General features: G+C 43.0%; 1 protein-coding gene across 4 annotated transcripts in view; it reads left to right on the forward strand.

Annotated features, from left to right (window-relative positions):
* HTR2C (5-hydroxytryptamine receptor 2C) overlaps positions 1-20,158 on the forward strand; it is a 433,471-nt gene that overhangs the window by 252,860 nt on the left and 160,453 nt on the right. For 2 of the 4 annotated variants that reach the window (XM_050964945.1, XM_050964949.1), the window contains one exon: positions 1,825-1,920. The exons of the other annotated variants lie outside the window; for them this stretch is intronic. In XM_050964945.1, coding sequence (XP_050820902.1) covers positions 1,825-1,920 — 96 coding nt within the window. The remainder of the gene's footprint in view (positions 1-1,824; positions 1,921-20,158) is intronic. 4 annotated transcript variants of the gene reach the window in all.

Genomic DNA, 20,158 nt, shown 5'->3' on the forward strand with positions numbered 1-20,158 from the left:
GATATATTAGTCCCAGATTAAGTAGATCCCTTTTCCCTGGGTAAGGTAACAGGGGCAGTTCCAGAATAAGAAGGAACTTGTTGGAACCAATTAAGGCAGACAGTCTAATTAGGACACCTGGAGCCAGTTAAGAAGAAACTGCTAGAATCAATTAGGACAGGCTGGCTAATCAGGGCACCTGAGTTTAAAAAAGACCTCACTTCAGTTTGTGATGTGCATGCATGGAGCTGGGAGCAAGAGGCACTAGGAGCTGAGAGTGAGAAGGTGTATTGCTGGAGGACTGAGGAGTACAAGCGTTATCAAACATCAGGAAGAAGGTCCGGTGGTGAAGATAAAGAAGGTGTTGGGAGGAGGCCATGGTGAAGTAACCCAGGGAGTTGTAGCTGTCGTACAGCTGTACCAGGAGGCACGCTAGACAGCTACAGTCCACAGGGCCCTGGGCTGGAACCCGGAGTAGAGGGTGGGCCCAGGTTCCTCCCAAACCTCTCAACTCCTGATCAGACACAGGAGGAACTGACAGGGACTGTGGGCTCTACCAGAGGGGAAGGTCTCTGGGCTGTACCCTGACCCACATGGTGAATCTCTGAGGTGAACAAATCCACCAATAAGTGCAAGACCCACCAGGATAGAGGAGGAACTTTGTCACAATACATACTGGCTAGATAACTGTTTCTTTCCAGCATTCAGCATTCTATCCTGGGCCTGTTCTGACACCATGATGATGATGATAGTCTTTGCTCCTGTAGTGGCTTCATCAGAGAGCATCACAACACACCTGTGAGATAGAGAACTATTAAATCTTCAGCTAGGGAAACTGAGGCATGGAGCTATTAAAGGGACACCAACTTAACACATAAGAACATAACATATGAACATAAGAACGGCCATACTGGGTCAGACCAAAGGTCCATCTAGCCCAGTATTCTGTCTGCTGAGGTATTGCAAACCCGGCCATAATAAACAAAAGATCTGTGATAATGTACTGCAGCATTACCAGGTGTGGGGGCCATGATATTCAGATGGGACTAGTGATTTTGAGTGGCCAGTTTGAGACATCTTAAAGGGGCCTGGTTTCTGGAAGTGCTGAGTCGTAAACCTCTGAAAATCAGGCTCTGATAAGGGTATGTCCAATTGAGGGCCCAGACTCACTAGTCGCTTTGGAAAACCTCGGCCTGTATTTTCATGTAAAGAGGATACTACAGAAGTGTGTGTTTTTTTGTGTTTTTTGCCTAGTGGGTCATTGTATCTTCATTTGGGCATGTCGCAGGGTACGCCTGCCCTTCAGCGCCCCCTGCTGGCCAGTATGGTTCAGGTGCAGCCCACGTGTTCAAAAAAATTCCTCCTTCTGGGTCCAGTTTATTAAGTTCTCCACAAAGTCTTTCAAAAGAAAAGTCAGACTTACCAGGCCTTCACCCCAGTTTCAGCTGGGCCCAGCCCATTCCCTGGGGGTCTACTCTCTCTTTAAGAATTTATTTCTTTCATCCCAGTCCCAAATGGGGCCCAGCCCTGCCTCCCTGCATGTCTGTCTCCCTGCTTTCCCAGCACCGCTGCCTGGAGTTTGGCCTTCCCGCCTGGTGTCTTCTCCCTGCTGACTCAGGGCCCTGCAAGAGCCTTCTGACCCTTGCAATGTCTGCAGGCATCTGCCAACAACCTACAACTGCCTCCCCCTTTTATAAGGCCCAGGTGCGTTCGTTTTAGTGTCAGTCCAAGGGCACTGGACCCTGCCCCCTCAGAGAGCCAGTTACTCTATGACAGGGTGCCCCAGTTGTTTTTGGGATTCCAGTTCCACTGCTTTCTGATTTTCCTTGCCTTTGTCACATGCAGGCTGAGCAGATGCCCTTCTGTTCCAGCGTGGTTCCAGTGCAGATTATCAGATGATTTGATTAAAGCAGAAGGATCTTGGCCATGCTGCCATCACTGGTGAGGTGTCTCAAGCTCTGGGGCTTGTCTACATGGGGAGTTCAGACGAATTGCCTAAAGGTGTGAAGTTAATGGGCATAAATTAAAGTGCATTAAACCCCCATGTGAGTGTCTCATTGAGAAGTAAAGTGGCCTTAGTTCACTGTAGCTTAATCCCCCCAATTGAATCCTTAATCAGTCTCTTGAGTATTTCCACACTATCTAGTCCTGCCATAAAAGCAGATTATCCTGAATTCCAGGCCTCTTGCTGCATGGTTTCAGAATTAAAGCTAGCAAAACTCCAACTGGTTTTATGGCATTGCTGGAAAGGTCACTGGCTGTGTGGAAGTAAACGAGTGAGTCAGACACTGCGGACTGCAGAAATGTCTGTTCTTGGACGTATCTGAAGAAGGAAGCAGCAGGCACATTGTCATTTGGCAGCCCTCCTGTGCTTATGGGTTTGAGGAGGGGTCTCTGGAGTGTCTTTGTCTTTCTCACCTAGCTAATTGTTTTGAGGTTTTTGCATATGACCTACCCCTGCCTGTTGCACTGGGTGTGTTAGCAATGGGAAGGGGTTATTCAAAGGATTGGACCCATTGGAGTCCTGTGGTTGGACTATGTTTCTGTGTATTTAAAATGTTACTGTCACAGTATACTGTAAGAAATTCCGTGCAGCCACTATTGTGGGGTTTACGCACCTCAGCTGAGTAAAGTATTGATTTGCAGTTTAAAGGCATGGTTCCAGGGGTGTCTGAAGAATACATCTAACATAAATGATGCAAATAGTTTTGCAGAATGTCCAAGAAGTTACACGGGAAATGATGTGAATAGGAAGCAACACAGAGAGACTTACAATCTCGTCACACTGCTAATAGGAAGCCAAGCAGTTCTGTGCTGAAATAAATCAGTTGGTGGTGAGTGGCAGGCAGGTAGGGGAGCCAGACTACATGCAGGTCTTTTTCTAGATCAGGCAGGTTTCTGCAGGATGTGGTGTAGCCGGTGTTATTTCCCTGGCAAGCCAGGTTAATTTTGTGTTGGTGTTTTCATTTGGGTTCAAGGTTGGCTGTGTTGCTTTGTGTTCTTCTGTATGGTGTGTGCAATTGCTGTGCCCACCTTTCCTTACACCAGCCCTGGGATTTGCAGATTTGGACTATAGTTTGATCTTTGTCTCTTATTTCTGGGGTTTTATCTAGTCCCATCTGAAACCAAGGCCAGTCTCTGTGGTGACACACAGCCTAGCAGCCCCCCGGAGATGTAAGGGAGTGTGGCACTTACACAGGACGGGGAATCCCTGCCTGCGTCCCTCACTGTGCAGTGCCAAAGTTTTCTAGGGTAGATCCTTAGAACTGGGAGAGGCAGCTGTGGTTTAGTGGCACCAGATGGCGGAGCAACTCTGCAACTGCTGCTGTCTTCTCCAGTCCCCTTTTGGAAATAATTCTTCTGCTTCTGCACCTCTTTACTCCTATGGGCTTATCTCGTGCTCAGCCCTGGGTGGCACAGTACCCTCTGTGCAGTGCCCCTCTGGAGTCCAGACAGGGACTGCTGCCTCTTCCTCCAGGGGCTGCTTTCACTTTTCCCCTAGCCATCGCTGGCCTAGGTGTGAGGAGTGAGTGCTGGAGTAGCACTGTGATTCATTTGATGGCTCCTCTTGGTGCTGCCACTAATTGCTCCAGCTGGCCTCCACCGTCACAGTTAGACCGGATTGCGATGTAGGTGTGATGGTGAAATAACTTCCCTACCCTCCAAACAAAGGATTCTGCATAACTCTAGTGGGTAAGCAGCTCATTAATGAACTGGAAATCATCTGTGAATAAATGTTTACAGTGCCCTGACCGTGACGTTGCACTCTGTACGCTTTATGAAAATGTGCTTGAGTGTGAATATGATGTAACTGGAATATGCTTTGTGCAAAAGGTCTCTTGTAAGTTATCATTACAAAGTGTATAATCTATTGAGTGTGTTCAACCTATTTGTATGAATGTATCATCTTGTATCTGAAATTAGGAATAGGAAATATAGGTCCTACTGTAATTATGCAAAAAGTGTGGGCCATTAATGGTAGTTTGGAAACGTGATGGCTCCCATTAACCAGGTCAATTGGTTGTAAATGGCTCTGTTTACTTGTAAGGCTTCCTGTGTTCTTCTAAGTCAAGCCAGGAAGAATGGAGGCTTGGGGTCTCGCAGGACATGTGACCAGGTCACCTGGTACTGGAATCCATCTTAAACCTGGTGCTTTTCCATTTAGAAGGAGGGGTGGGGACCCAGAGAGGGAAAAGATTCCTGCCTTGGGCCAAAGCTATAAAAGGGGGTGGAACAGAACAAAGGGGGCTGCCAGTCATAAGAAATCCCCTAGTTACCACCTGAGCTGGAAGTAACAAGGACTGTACAAGTGGAAAAGATTGGGCCCAGAACAGGAAGGAGTCTAGTCTGTGAAAGAAGCGTATTGGAACATCTCTAAGGGTGAGATTTTACATGTAAACAGAGTCTCAATGTATTAAGCTTAGACTTGCGTCTTTTTGCTTTATTTTCCTTGGTGACTTACTTTGTTCTGTCTGTTATTACTTGAAACCACTTAAATCCTAATTTTTATACTTAATAAAATCATTTTTGTTTATTAATTATCCCAGAGTAAGTGATTAATACCTGAGGGGGCAAACAGCTGTGCATCTCTCTCTATCAGTGTTCTAGAGGGTGGACAATTTATGAGTTTACCCTGTATAAGCTTTAGACACAGTACAATGGATTTATTTGAGATTTGGATCCCATTGGGAGCTGGGTGTCTGGGTGCTGGAGATAGGTGACTTGCTGAGCAGTTTTTGATTAAAGTCAGCAGCTTTGGGTCTGTGTTGCAACAGATTAGCGTGTCTGGCTCAACGAGGCAGAGTTCTGGAGTCCCAAGCTGGCAGTGGAAAACGGGCTCAGAGGTAGTTTCAGCATGTTAGCTGACAGTCCCAAGGGGGTCTCTGTGACCGAACTGTCACACGGGTGACCTACATGCAGAAGCTTCAAATGGCATTCCGGAATTAGGTGGATTGGTACATAACATTCAGCAATATCACAATGCCTTCTCATTTGAGTTGATTAGTCTCTAGCTATCATAACCTTTATGTTGAAATGATCCCAATTCATATTAAGTCAGTTAAAATAAGGGTGCAATAAAAGCCAACTTAGCTTTCAGGTTTGAGCCTCTCAGTTGGCTACAGAAAATGTGTTTAGTAGAAGACCGTGAGATGACACTTTGAGTGATAAAATCAAACTTTATTTGAAAGAAAAATGATTAGTTAAGGAAACAGATCTGCAGTTCCCATTTACACTATGCTACAGTTCTATTTACACTCCAAGATGAAATGATGTATCAATGGGAGGTCAGTCCACTGACAGGGGCTGACTTTTAACCTTGGAACCTAATGATACCAGTTTGCTACTCATTGGAGCTCTCCTGCCACCTAGCAAGGCTACTCCTTTTATAACCGCTATAATACTAATTAACATTAAACTGTCCCTTACCAGAATTATTTCCACCACCTCTCTATTAACTCTTGAGATTGCACGTTATTTAAATTAACATCTGTATCAGTGTCGTTCCTGTATTATCAGCATAGATAGCTTTAAAAAATAACCGTTCTCAAAACACTCATTAGAAGCTTGCTCAAAGGAGTTATACCCAAAACATAGCAGCAACATTACTATAGGACGTGGCTTTGCTAACATCTATTTTCCCAGCTTGCTGCTTCCAACTTATCTCTAACTTCTGCTCACGCTAGCATGCTCAGTTTCCCATACACCTTTACGCTTAGGCTAAAGCCTAATTTCTGCTTAACATATTTTATAGGCTACGCTGCTCAGCCTTAAATGCAAGTGCAGGAAAGCTGGATTAATACATTCCTCCATCCTAATGCAGCAACACAACAAACATAACCTCCAGTAGCAGAACTGGGAGGGCAAGTTATCTAAAGGTTAGAGCAGGCCATTGGGATCCAGGACTTAACCAGTTCTGGAGGTGCAATGTGCTATTGAAATGCAAAATATCGTCATCTCTCTTAGCAGGAACCAGGCACTCTCAAATATGGATCCCATTTTAATAGAGAGATTGCCTGGAGGACTACTGGATTTCATGGGGCTGCAATCATGCAGCATTTCTGTGGCACCTACAGCAATTACAGTATTTACATAGAAAGGTAACATTGGGAAAGTACTTAGTGTGGATTTAGCTGTCTTCAAATGCAAATTAGCACCTGGGAATGAGAAGCAGAGGAGCCAGCACAGAGTGAGCAGCGGTCTGTCTGCAGACGCAGGGAGAGTTCCATGGACGAGCCGTGTTCCACAGGCCACACTTGTAGAACCGCTGTTAGAAGATGTTGGGTTCTCCTCTGACCAGAATGTGAATTTCTTCTTCTTGTAAATTCTGATGTCACAAAAACTGGAATACTTTGGGATGTTTGTTTAGGAACCTTCTCTACTTTCAGTTAATTAGCTGTTAGAAAATATGTTAATACCAACAAACATGATATAAAGATAAATATGCTGGTTTTATTTTGAATTAAATCCTTCTTTTGACCCTCTCAGTCTTAAGAGCTGGAGATTCTAATGTACATAAATCTGGGCGGAGGAGAGGGAAAACAAACCGCATTAGTTGTAATATAAGGGTATCTGTGGAACACGGATGAGGTGCTGATCACACAGGGCCAGATCCTCAACTGGTGTAAATCATCATCAATGGCACTACAATGACTTACACTAGTTGAGGATCTGGGCCTTGAACTAAATATGTTCTTCCTTCCCAGGTCACTAAAGGAGAAACTGTGAAATATGCCACTTTACATAGAGTTTTACAGGCTGTGCTAGCTTTTTATTAATTTTATGTTCCATTAGTAGTCGCATCACATAAAAGATGATCACTTTCTCCTGGACATGCTTGTAATATATGGCAGTACCGCAGTCATAAATACTCATAGAAAGGAGAGCAAGAGACCAGTAAAGAAAGCAAATCACTGTTGCTGTGCCCTTTTGGGTAATATCAGTGTGAAAAAGAAAACAGATTATCACTCAGCTGGTCTCTTCTCCATACGAGGCCCAAGTAAATAAAACAGAAAAGAACAAATTAGACATGGGTGTAGTATGTGACTCTGCGGTGAAATTTTAATGAGGAAGCCGGTGTGCACTTGATACTTCCAGATCAGAACAGTCACTGCTGAGTAATGTAGCTAAGATTTGGTTGCGTGACAAAGGAGAGCAGCTATATTTCAGGGTTTTACTATCCAAGGTGTCTATTGGAATTTGAATTGAATTTCTTCTGGTGTCTTGGCTTGGAACTTATCATTTTCTTTTTGTAGCTTGGTCCTTAATTTTCAGATGTACCATGCAAGGTCTTGTGGCTGGAAGAGTTTGGTGAGATGCAGAAGGAATGCCTTTCTCAATGTATTTAATTGAGGAATGCTAATGCTATTGCTTTGTAATGTTTTCTAGAAAATTTCCTGCCAGTAGTAATTATTCAGTTCTAGACTTGATGGATTATTTCTTTTATTATGCTTTGAAAACAGTGTTAACTTTGATCTTCATTACTTTTCACCATCTTATCACCATGAACTTAGGTTAATGAGCTGGTTAAGGGCGTAGCAATGGCATGATAAGATTTGTTTTGCTTGAGAGACAAACAAAACAAAACCAAAAAACAGTTAATATTTATTAACATTTACAAAATTCCATGGCTAGATTCAATTTCAAACAGCAGAGGGAGATTGTTTTATAATGCTATTTCCTGGGTAAATGACATTATAGAATTTCTGTGATTACACATCTTTTGGTTTTTGAAAATATACAATTTATTTTGGATGCTGGATAGTAATGAGCTTGCTGGCATCTCATCAGATTATTTCCAGCTGGCAACAAGCCCTGGGCCATGATTAGAGTTTGTTTTTCATTTTTGGTTGTGTTTCCAGTTGCTTTACTCTATGATTAGTCCAACACTGAGATGAGAAGACACTTTGCTGTACCTTGGAGCCTGACCATCTTTTGCTAGGATCTTTGCAGCTCCCCCAGACTGGGTTAGTACTTGGATGAGGGAGCTGCGGGGAACAGCACCTACCTCCAGGCCACAGGAAGTCCTACGTTGACAATTTGGTGGATGCTGCTGCTCTCCGAATTGGTTTTGAGCCAGTAGTTAAAGGCTGTGTTAGGGGACATGCTGTCTTTTGGGTAGTTTGTCTTATGAAAATGAGGTTTACTGGACAGATATCTATCACTGCCATTGCACAAGGGTGGTAAATTCCCAGCTGTGGAACAGAGATCATCCTTTTTGTGCATAGATTTTCACTTTCTCATGTGAAAGGGGTTTAGGCAGCTGGTTCTTTTATTTCACCACTCCTCCATCCCTAGGCCCACAGGGTGGACAGAGCCAACAAGGATATATTAGGGCTGCATTGACATTTGAGTGAAAACCCCTCTGTGAGGCGGAAGTTTCCTTTATGCGGCAAGGAGGGGATTCACGGAAAGTCACAGGTTGGCTTCACTAGAGCCCAGCACTACAAGGAAGTCGAAGGGTGTGGGCAGTGAGTCCTAGAGCTGGGCCAGAGGAGCAGGGCCGCTGTGCCTCCAGCAGATCTCCTAGGATCATCAGTTTCCCTGGGACAGGGGGCTATAGCCCCAGCAACTGCAGTGCCCTCACTATCAAAACTGGCAGACAGACATACAAGTGTCTCTGAGAACCAGCCGTTTTATGCAGACAGACAGTGGCATTCACAGATGAAGCCATCTGAATGAAATGTATTGTTATGTTTGTTTGTTCCTTTGAGATTAAGCTCAAGGGTTTTCAAATAATCATGTATCAGAAAATGTATTTTAAAAAGCCTTCGCTCGATGAAATTAGCAACTAAAACATCATCCTTCCAATTCTTTCACAGCAAGGACATTACAAATAAAGCCCTGGTGGAGGCTAATGCAACAATGAATTCCATGAAATGGGATTCAGATGAGATCTTTGTGAATTAAAGGGATTAATCCCAACATTTACAGCAGCTGTAGCTCTTTCCATTGAGGATTTAAATCTTGCTGCTCCAGAATTGGCATGCAGACTGCAAACTCAGCATGCGTTGCAGAAGACAAAAATGGAGATTAATTATAAATCATGCTGGGTGCAAAACAATATTATTCTGAACATTTTAGGGAACTATTATATACTGTGTGAAGGTTGTAGAGGTTGGTGTGTGGTCTTACGAAGAAATGTAGATTGGTGGCTACGCAGCTCAGACAGGCTGTACTTTTCTTGGTATGTGGTTAAGTTGCTAACTCACTCTTAGTTTCCTTCTTCTGAAAAGTTCTTCAGTGTGAACTATAAACAGTCATTCCTCACTGAAGGTCTTCATGAATCTCCACTTACTGATACTGATTCCTGTATAGAGACTAGGCAAAGCAACATGGTTTATTATACTGTGATCTGGAGATTGTACAAAACATTTACTACATAATAGTCAAAGTGTGTCTCATGAGGATTACACGTTGCAATAATGTTTCTGTTACTTCTTGGGTATCTTTAGATCCTCCCTAGGTCACAAGTGAACATGAGTTTGATTGTCTCATTCTAGATGTTAGTGGATATTCATTCACATAAGATCTCCACATAGTTTGCACAGCTGAGCATGGTTGTCTGTGGAGACTCTCGAGGCTACAATATTAGGGCTTTATCCAAAGTCCATAGAAATGAATGGAAGCCTTTCCACTGATTTCGGTGAGTCTGGCTCAGGCCATTAGCAGGTCATGAGGGTGGTGTGTTTTTATAGAACTTTACATATCTCCTGTCTTCACTGCTCCTGGATCTTGCAAAACATTTTGAAATATTAAACTGACAAAAGTGTAGCATTAAGAGAGCACAACGTACTTTAAGAAGTGAAAGTACAATACTGCCTGTATAGCTAATATCCAGAAATGCAGGTAATATAGTCCAACATGATCAAATTAGTTTGGTCTCATTTTTATTCTTCCTATAGAATTTAACAGTCCTTAGTCCAGAGGTCGATAATGTGAAGTGAATCCTGCTCTTACACTCTTTTCAGGCATTGCACTTATTTCTTATCAGTTCTGTTTTTCTGACTGCTTTTAAAGCCTCGAGTTCTTCCCTTTTGAAACACTTTGATGTTCTCATCTGTCTGACAAGCTGTAGTAGGGTCGTAGTCTTCATTAATGCAATTCTCTAGGAGGTATCTACCAAGGTTAAATAAGTCTTTAAAACTTTGAATAAAGTTCTAGTTTTTGAATAAAGTTTTACCTCTGCAGTTATTTTTGCCTTGAAATAATATTCATATTAGCATCCAGGAATTTTTTCCTCCTGGGAAGTAGTAATATGTTTGTAGGACAAAGTACCTAACTAAAAGAGGATTTTATGCTACTTTGTGTGCGGAGAGGGGTGTTTGCAAGAATAAATGTTTTACAATTTGAAAAAGATCATTTAAACAAACTAAGCATTTGATACTTTGGAGGCATATGATTATAAGTTGTTTTCTGATCTGGGTTTAGGTTTTTTCTCATTAACTTTTGTGTGTTAAATTTTTCATTGAGGTGGAGTCAAATTTAAAATTATGAAAAATATGAGCTAGATTAAAAGACAGAACCAAAGGGCTTCTGAGGAAATTATGTCAGATAACGTGGAGCTCAAGAATCCCAAATTAATGAACTTGGCTGCCACAGGGTACAACAACTGGCAACAGCAGATTTCAATTTTTGACTATAGTGATGTGACTAATTCATTGCAATTTCATGTCTGAGCTTGGCGTTTCAGAGACATAATGTAATATGCCATGAGCATATCAGTCCCTTGAGGCAATAACAGGGGGCCATACATGGGAGGAACAGGTTAGAAAATGGAAATTTACACTGAATATCTGAAAACATGTCCCAAATGGCCTGCGGAATTGGGGAGTAGGAAGTGCCCTTTGTTTGGGGACATTTAGGACCATTATGGAAAACAAACTGGTGTTCTATAGGTTGCAATCCCAGCTGGGCAGGGGAATGGACTCTGAGCTAATAAAACCATAGCTGCTGGAGCTGGAGAGCTCTGCCTGGCTATGGGTATATCCCCTTAGCATTAACCGAAGTTGGTACAGTCATCAAGGAGCATGTAGACTCTGGAGTCTTTCTAACTGATTTCAGAGGTACTTTTCTCGATTCTCCCAATGTTTTGTACGTCCATAACCGCTTTCCTGGCAGCGATAATGCTGTGAGCCTGTAACCAGTTTAAGGTGCTGGATATAAGCCTTATCAGAATGAGATTTCTTTCTGAAAAGACAAAATAGCAATTTTTGCAAAAAGAAACTATAGAAAATTATAACATTGCTAGAATGCAGGAACTTACTATTGCAATTAATCCACTAACTGCACAGTAGATTTTTAAAACTCCTGAGGGTGCTCCTATCCTGTTGGAGTAGGCAAACAAAATCTACAATAATTTCATTAGACTAATGTGTTGATTCTTTTCCATTTTTGAGAGCAGAAAACTTCATGCCATTGGGTAAAATTCACACCTGTGCACAGAGCCAGTACCAGGGATATGTGTGCCTGACATTCCACTTGGCTTTATGTAAGCTCTCTTCCCGGAGGTAACTTTTATTCATTAAGTGTATGCCCTACCGCTTCTAATGCAGGACTCATTCTCTAGCCAGATTCTGGCTCTTTGATCTCAAACTGCAGGAAAAGCCACTCCATTTACTAGGTGTAACCAATGTACAAATTATGTGTCAGAGTTTAATATGAAGTCTAATCCTAATACTAAAAATCCCTTGATACTATGCTGTGAAATAAATGTTTAAAATCCACCCTGAGAACAAATAACCTTAATTTTTAATGCACCTGTTCAGTAATATATGATGTCTGTTGGATACATTTGCTAGGCCTTAGGTAATTCTTTTTTCCACCAATTACATTATAACATTAGAGATGTGGTTTTGAATTAGCATATGGCCATGCTGGAAATGGATTTATTAGCAATGAGGTATTGCCAAACATTGAAAAACCATGAGCCAGAACTCCCAGCATCATGAGATTTGCTTTAAAATGATGATAATAAATAAATTAGAAGAACCCAAAATATTATTTACTTTCTCTTTTCTGAATATTTAGGATTCTTGTTTTCATGATTCTCTGTGCAGCCATGAGGACTAGATGTTTTCTTTTTAAATTAAGATTGTGATTCTCGCATAATCCCTGACTCCAGGAGCTGAGGCATTAAGAAAAACACCAAATATTGCAAGACTGATGATGAAGTTGCAAGAATTGGCAATGCTATTGCATTAGACCTAAAATTAAACCCTTACACAAATCTAACGGTTCTGTTATTCTTATGGTTATCATCAAGGCTCCATTTGGGCAACTCCTATCCAGCTGCTTTTCTCCTTGGCTAAGAGATCCGCTTTCTGTCTCTTAGGTACTTCTACAGCCCCATTTTCATAGTGTCTGAGTACCTCACAGTCTTGTATCGAGTCATCCTCACGCACCCTGGTGCAGCAGGGACGTGCTATTATCCCCATTTTCCAGAACAGACTAAGACCAAGGTGTCATGGAGTCCCCGGGCAATGCTCTGGAATTGCCCCCCACCAAGCCAGTCTGGACTTTGGGGAGCCTCCTCTCCCTTGGAGCAGACTTGTTCAGGGCAAGACGCTCACACGGCTTCACCTCCTGGGTCTCTCCTTGGAGCATTCAGCATTCTCTGCCCCTCCGTGCACTTCCCACAGCGAGCCTACCCCAGCGGGGTCCTGGGGAAGCCACAGGGTCCTGCACCCCCACTTTGCAGTCAGACGTGACTCTTAGCCAGCCAGTAAAACAGAGGTTTATTCGACGGCAGGAACAGGGTCTAAAACAGAGCTTGTAGATACAGCGAACCAGACCCCTCGGCCGGGTCCATTTTGGGGGGCAGTGAGCCAGACCCCCACATCTGCCCTCACTCCTCATCCCCAGCCAGCTCCAGACTAACAACCACCTCCAGCCCCTCCTTTCTGCTTAGCTCCTTTCCCGGGCCAGGAGGTCACCTGATCCCTTTGTCTCCAACACCTTCAGCTGGCACCTTTGCAGAGGAGGGGCCCAGGCCATCAGTTGCTAGGAGACAGAGTGCCAGGCATTTAGGTGCACTGGCCCTTTGCTCTGCCAGATACTTAAGAACTGCCTAGGGGACACTGAGGCACCAACACAGTATTCAGAGAAAACATTAAGAACATTCCCAGTTTGTCACACAAGGTCACACAAGAAGTCTGTGGTGGAGCAGAGAATTGATACTCAGTCTCCAAAGTCCCAGGCTAGTGCCCTAATCATGTTTCCTTACTTACTTCTGCCACATTTTGAAGACGCTCTACCTGATTCTCTACTGCCCTGTACCGGTGGGTCAGGTGGAAAGGTCATGACACCTCTGTGAGGCCCTGGGGAACGTTCACAGGAAAGTTTGGTTTAATCTCTCTTCAGCTGGACAATTCAGTCCCCATGTTTAACCTGCTTTGGGTACAGCTAAGTAAATAGATTTCCTCTGCCCTCCGCCTTGGCCCTCCAGCAGTTTTTGTCTCTTAAGCAGGTTAGAAGTTTTATTTAACATGCTCAGCTGGGACGGGAATTACTGCTGCAGGAACACCTGTTCCTTTCCTGCCCTGCTCCCTGAGCGCACCTTATCTAACACAGTGTACAGTGGCCGTGTCCCCATGTTTGAAGGAGATGCTGGTTTAGGGAGATGCTGGTTTAGGGGAAAGTGCCTTTATTTTTCTTGGATTCAGGCTGGAAGTTCCTGGAATCATGAACATTTTTAGATGTGATGATTCAGTATCAAAAGCAGTGCTATGGGTAGGTCAGAAATGACTTCTGATAGCAGAGAGATGCTGCTTCCCATGCATGCATATGGAGTCTCCCCAGCGCAATCACCCTGGACTCCCTGCAGGACACCTGGAGTGTCTGGACTCCAGTATTTTACTTGCAAATCAGTTTGAATACTTTTTTTTTTAAAACCTCATCATCATAAATGAATAATTGTCATTTAACTGCCAAGAATAAAGCTCTACTCAGAGACAGACAAGTGTATGGGAAATCATATGCAAAACTGAATACAAGACTAGCCTAATGCCTTGGATATTATTTGTTACTTTGCATTCCTACAGCACTTTCTATTAGATGATCCCAAAGCACTTTATGAACATCAGTGAATTACAGTTCCATGAACCCCTCTGAGCAGACCAGTACAAGACCAAAATACATGGTAGAGCCTTGGTGGTGCCCGGGCTGTGTACCTGAGGACTCCTCTGAAGTAGGGTAGACGTGTCTCCATTTTGCAGATGAAGAACTGAGGCACAGACTTGAAGTGTCTTTTCCAAGGTTCCATAGGATGGACTAACGTGGCTGAGCTAGGATGGATCTCTTGACATCTAGTTCTGCTCTCTTCTGGCACTGCTGCTCCCTTGTCCCACTTTCTGCACTCTCCTCTGGTCGGAGTGAGGTAGACATGGTGCTGATGCCCCTCTTCACCACACGCTCATTTTGATACTTAGAGAAAGATTCTTGTAAATGAAGCTGTGAACATGTCTCCTTTTCTCCACAAGGAGGGAATATTTATACTGCAACTCTGGGCCAACTCTAGACCAGGGATGTCTCCCAAGGAAGCCTCGGGCCAAATTCCGTAGTGATGCAAAAAGTGATGTAAGTCAGAAAATAGCTGCAAGTGATTCAGTGAGGGAACTTGCCCCAGTTTGCCCAGCAGTGGGCAACCCGATGAGTGCACCCAACGTGCTGGGGGTTGTAGCAGGTAACACAAATAACAGGAGGGCTGAAGACAACGTAGGAGGGCCAGTCGCAGGCTGCTGCACAGCCCCTGGTTTAAAAGAGCCCTCGTGAGTAAGGTGCAGATGCTCCTGCTGCTGCAGAGTTTGCGGTCGGTGTTCAGTACAGCAGGATTCTCTTGCTAAGGGAGCCCGCCCTCGCCCCTGCCTTTCGCATACGTTCCAGTCATTCGTCATGCACACGGTCACCACGCAGTTCCATCACTGACATCCATTTTCTAATCCTCAGTCACCCCCAGGGCCCGATTTTCCCCTCCATTAAGCCAGTTTTACACTGTGTAGCTGTGTGGGCTGCAGTGGGGTAACTGGTGTAAACTGCTGGAGTGCAATGGAGGATCAGACCTCATGAGTAACAGACACCGCTGTTGCTCCACTATTGAATTTGCCTCTTTCTCCAACTGACACCTTGTCTTCCCTTGTCTGCCTTTCAGAGAAAGTCCAAAATAAAGACACATCTGCCAGGCATGGGATCTTTCAGGGCTTCCTTCCCTGGCCACCTTTCCTGGACAAAGTGTCAAGAAAGGTGGAATAAACCTAAAACTGATAAAAAGGGACACTATTAAGGGCCCAAAAGCAAGCTATTCCGATGGGTAGGAAAGATAGAAAATGTGGCAAAAGACCACCTTGGCTTAACCACGAGATCTTGCATGACCTGCAAAATAAAAAGGAGTCATATAAACAATGGAAACTAAGTCAGATTACAAAGGATGAATATAGGCAAATAACACAGGAATGCAGGGGCAAGATTAGAAAGGCAAAGGCACAAAATGAGCTCAAACTAGCTATGGGAATAAAGGGAAACATGAAGACTTTTTATCAATACATTAGAAGCAAGAGGAAGACCAAGGACAGGGTAGGCCCACTGCTCAGTGAGGAGGGGGAAACAGTAACGGGAGACTTGGAAATGGGAGAGATGCTTAATGACTTCTTTGTTTTGGTCTTCACTGAGAAGTCTGAAGGAATGTCTAATATAGTGAATGCTTATGGGAAGGGGGTAGGTTTAGAAGATAAAATAAAAAAAGAGCAAGTAAAAAATCACTTAGAAAAGTTAGATGCCTGCAAGTCACCAGGGCCTGATGAAATGCATCCTAGAATACTCAAGGAGTTAATAGAGGAGGTATCTCAGCCTCTAGCTATTATCTTTGGAAAGTCATGGGAGACGGGAGAGATTCCAGAAGACTGGAAAAGGGTGAATATAGTGCCCATCTATAAAAAGGGAAATAAAAACAACCCAGGAAACTACAGACCAGTTAGTTTAACTTCTGGCCAGGGCAGATAATGGAGCAAGTAATTAAAGAAATCATCTGCAAACACTTGGAAGGTGGTAAGGTGATAGGGCATAGCCAACATGGATTTGTAAAGAACAAATCGTGTCGAACAAATCTTGTCAAACCAATCTGATAGCTTTCTTTGATAGGATAACGAGTCTTGTGGATAAGGGAGAAGCGGTGGATGTGATATACCTAGACTTTAGTAAGGCATTTGATACAGTCTCGCATGATATCCTTATCGATAAACTAGGCAAATACAATTTAGATGGGGCTACTATAAGGTGGGTGCATAACTGGCTGGATAACCGTACTCAGAGAGTAGTTAGTTATTAATGGCTCCCAATCCTGCTGGAAAGGTATAAGAAGTGGGGTTCCGCAGGGGTCTGTTTTGGGACCGGCTCTGTTCAATATCTTCATCAACGACTTAGATGTTGGCATAGAAAGTATGCTTATTAAGTTTGTAGACGATACCAAACTGGGAGGGATTGCAACTGCTTTGGAGGACAGGGTCAAAATTCAAAATGATCTGGACAAATTGGAGAAATGGTCTGAGGTAAACTGGATGAAGTTTAATAAAGACAAATGCAAAGTGCTCCACTTAGGAAGGAACAATCAGTTTCACACATACAGAATGGGAAGAGACTGTCTAGGAAGGAGTATGGCAGAAAGAGATCTAGAGGTCATAGTGGACCACAAGCTAAATATGAGTCAACAGTGTGATACTGTTGCAAAAAAAGCAAACGTGATTCTGGAATGCATTAACAGCTGTGTTGTAAACAAGACACGAGAAGTCATTCTTCCTCTACTCTGTGCTGGTCAGGCCGCAACTGGAGTATTGTGTCCAGTTCTGGGCACCGCATTTCAAGAAAGATGTGGAGAAATTGGAGAGGGTTCAGAGAAGAGCAACAAGAATGATTAAAGGTCTTGAGAACATGACCTATGAAGGAAGGCTGAAAGAATTGGGTTTGTTTAGTTTGGAAAAGAGAAGACTGAGAGAGGACATGATAACAGTTTTCAGGTCTCTAAAAGGGTGTCAAAAGGAGGAGGGAGAAAACTTGTTCATCTTATACTCTAGGGATAGAACAAGAAGCAATGGGCTTAAACTGCCACAAGGGAGATTTAGGTTGGACATTAGGAAAAAGTTCCTAACTGTCAGGGTGGTTAAACACTGGAATAAATTGCCTGGGGAGGTTGTGGAATCTCCATCTCTGGAGATATTTAAGAGTAGGTTAGAGAAATGTCTCTTAGGGATGGTCTAGACACTATTTGGTCCTGCCATGAGGGCAGGGGACTGGACTCGATGACCTCTCGAGGTCCCTTCCAGTCCTAGAGTCTATGAATCTATGAAAAAATGTAACCACTGGTTAAGTGTGCTTAGTTTGTTAAAGAATGAGATGTCTAAATGTTCCAGTTGTTTTAACATGGCTTCATTTGTAATACCTGACTACTAGCATGTGTATATTTCAAGTACATAATGAAAGTGAAGTTTCATTTAGCATGGAGACGAAATTGTTTCTGACTAAAGAAGCTGTTTTAGCTCACAGAATAATGAGATTCTTTCCCCCAGGATCATCTAACACAATGTGACAACACAAATATTATTCACTATTATCCAGCCTCCTCTGTCGTCTCTGCTTGCGTTCGTATGCACATCACATGCTGGGCTGCATGGATAACTGAAGCTGCTTTTTCTCCATTCCCGATCTTTAAAAGCTCTGCTGCAGATAAATCAACTAGAGGAGGAGTCTTTCTTTTCAATGTTATCCACATGCTGAACAGCACCACTGTAAATCGTTGTGTACAACAGATAAGCACAATGAGTATCACCCTCACCTCTAATAGTTAAATGTCAGCACATGTGACCACAAGGGCTGTCAGCTGGCAGCTTTTGAGTTGTAATCTCAGCTCTGACAGATTGGCTCTGTGATGAGGGGTAAGTCACGTAGCCCTGTCTGTGGAATGGCGCTCACCGTTCCGAACTGGCTTGCAGAAGGGCTGTGTGACCCACTCACTCAGTTGGTATTTAGAAAGCAAGGAGTAGTATTACTGGAGCATTTAAACTCCACTTGGTTCTACACCCAGTGCCCAAACCTCCAAGCACATGTGCATCTACATGTGGCACTGGTGGAGTCTGTACAATTATTTCCAGTCATTTGTGGGATTTCTTGTGTGTTTTCTTGAAGCATTGGGTCCAGGATACTAGACAAGATAGGCCCTTGGTCTGATCCTAGTTGGCAATCTGCATGCTTGTGTTATGGACCAGTTATTGAACACGCTATAGGGTATTATCCTCCCATTTCCAAAATGAAGTTCCTTTAATATCAAGCAACCTTCCAAGTAATGCTTTGGAATGATTTAGGAATGAGCTTTCCCTAACCTCGTCTCTGTTTGGTGCACAGGTAGATGAGACCTTTCAGGAAAAGGAGATGGTTTCTTGTTGTTATTAAGAAAGAAATTCCCTTTTTCAGACAAGGCAGACTTAGCATAACAGAACCCTTCATTAACCTTCTCACTTAAGGAGGAAGTAGATGACTGTACTAAAAATTATTATGAGTAATTTATTGAGTAACTGACTGCTAATTACATGGAAGACAATGTCACAGGAGATGTTTCCCCAAGACAGATAGAGATGGCGTTTGCATTGGCCCTGTTGGCCGTGCAAAGAATTGCAATAAAAATGGAAATCACAGAAGGAGAAATCCGAAAGGTGCTGCAGAACTGTTGAGGATTTATTACGCCTGTGATTAACTATGAAGAATGTGCTAGCCTGTGCCATGCTGAAATTAAACATGGCATTAGATGAGAACCAGAGAGCGAAGAGTTATTTAGATGTGTCAGAGAGCACTTTGGCATATGTTGTTATTGGTTGAGAAATTGCTTAATGTTTGACTTTTTATTCTGCTCCTTTCTATTTTGTTTACTGAAAGTGTTTTAGGGCCAGACTTTCAATAGCTACCATTAAATCGGCACACCAAGAGTTGCCCACATAAATTGCCTACTTTTTAGTGTGGCAAACACCTATTTGTTCATGCCTCTGGACAGCTGAGACACTTGATGAATCGCGGTAATGATGTGATATTTGGGCATGCTAATTTAGAGGCAGATTGAGGTTTCAATTCAGATATCATCCTATTTTATATTCTTCCAAGTCACTTTCACTATTCACTAGAAAAATTATTGTTCCAGGGTAAATTTTGCGATTTCTCTTTTTGAGACCAAAATGAGAAAAATCCATCACCCCTACAGATACCTGAGAATTAGTTTTGAATGCATCTAGTCATTTTTGCATGGAAACAAACATCAAATCTATTGTCATTTATGAACTAACTAGATTTTAATTCAGTTCTATGGAGGTGAAAGTCTAGTTTATAAACCCCATATGAGACCACTCAAGAAGGAGATTCTGGAGTTGTCATAGATATTTCTCTGAAAACATCTGCTCAATGTACAGTCAAAAAAGTAATAGAACGTTAGGAACTATTAGGTAAGGGATAGATAATAAGATAGAAAATATCGTAATGCCTCTATATAAATCCATGGTACGCCCACATCTTGAGTGCTGCATGCAGTTCTGGTCACCTTATCTCAGAAAAAGATATATTAGAATTGGACAAAGTACAGAGAAAGGCACCAAAAATTATTAAAGATATGGAACAGCTTCCATCTGAAGAGAGATTAAAGACTGGGGGCTGTTCAGCCTGGAAAAGCGATGACTAAGGGCAATGTGATAAAGTCTATAAATCATGACTGGTGTGGAGAAAGTGAATAAGGAAGTGTTATTTAACCCTTCACTTAACACAGGATCCAGGGGTCACACAAGAAAGTCAATAGGCAGCAGTTTAAAAACCAACAAAAGGAAATACTTCTTCACACAACGCACAGTCTTCCTGTGGAACTCGTTGCCAGGGGATGTTGTGAAGGCCAAAACTATAAATGGGTTCACAAAACAATTAGCTAAGTTTGTGGAGGATAGGTCCATCAATGGCCATTAGCCAAAATGGTCAGTGACAAAACCCCATGCTCCAGGTGTCCATAAACCTCCAACAACCAGAAGCTGGGAGCGGATGAAAGGAGAAGGATCACTTGATAATTGCCTGTTCGGTTCATTCCCTCTGAAGCACCTGCCATTGGTCACGGGTGGAAGACAGGATATCGGGTTAGTTGGACCCTTGGTTCTAGGACATCAGCGAGACT

Source organism: Gopherus flavomarginatus, chromosome 8, assembly GCF_025201925.1.
Source record: "Gopherus flavomarginatus isolate rGopFla2 chromosome 8, rGopFla2.mat.asm, whole genome shotgun sequence".
NCBI lineage: Eukaryota > Metazoa > Chordata > Testudines > Testudinidae > Gopherus > Gopherus flavomarginatus.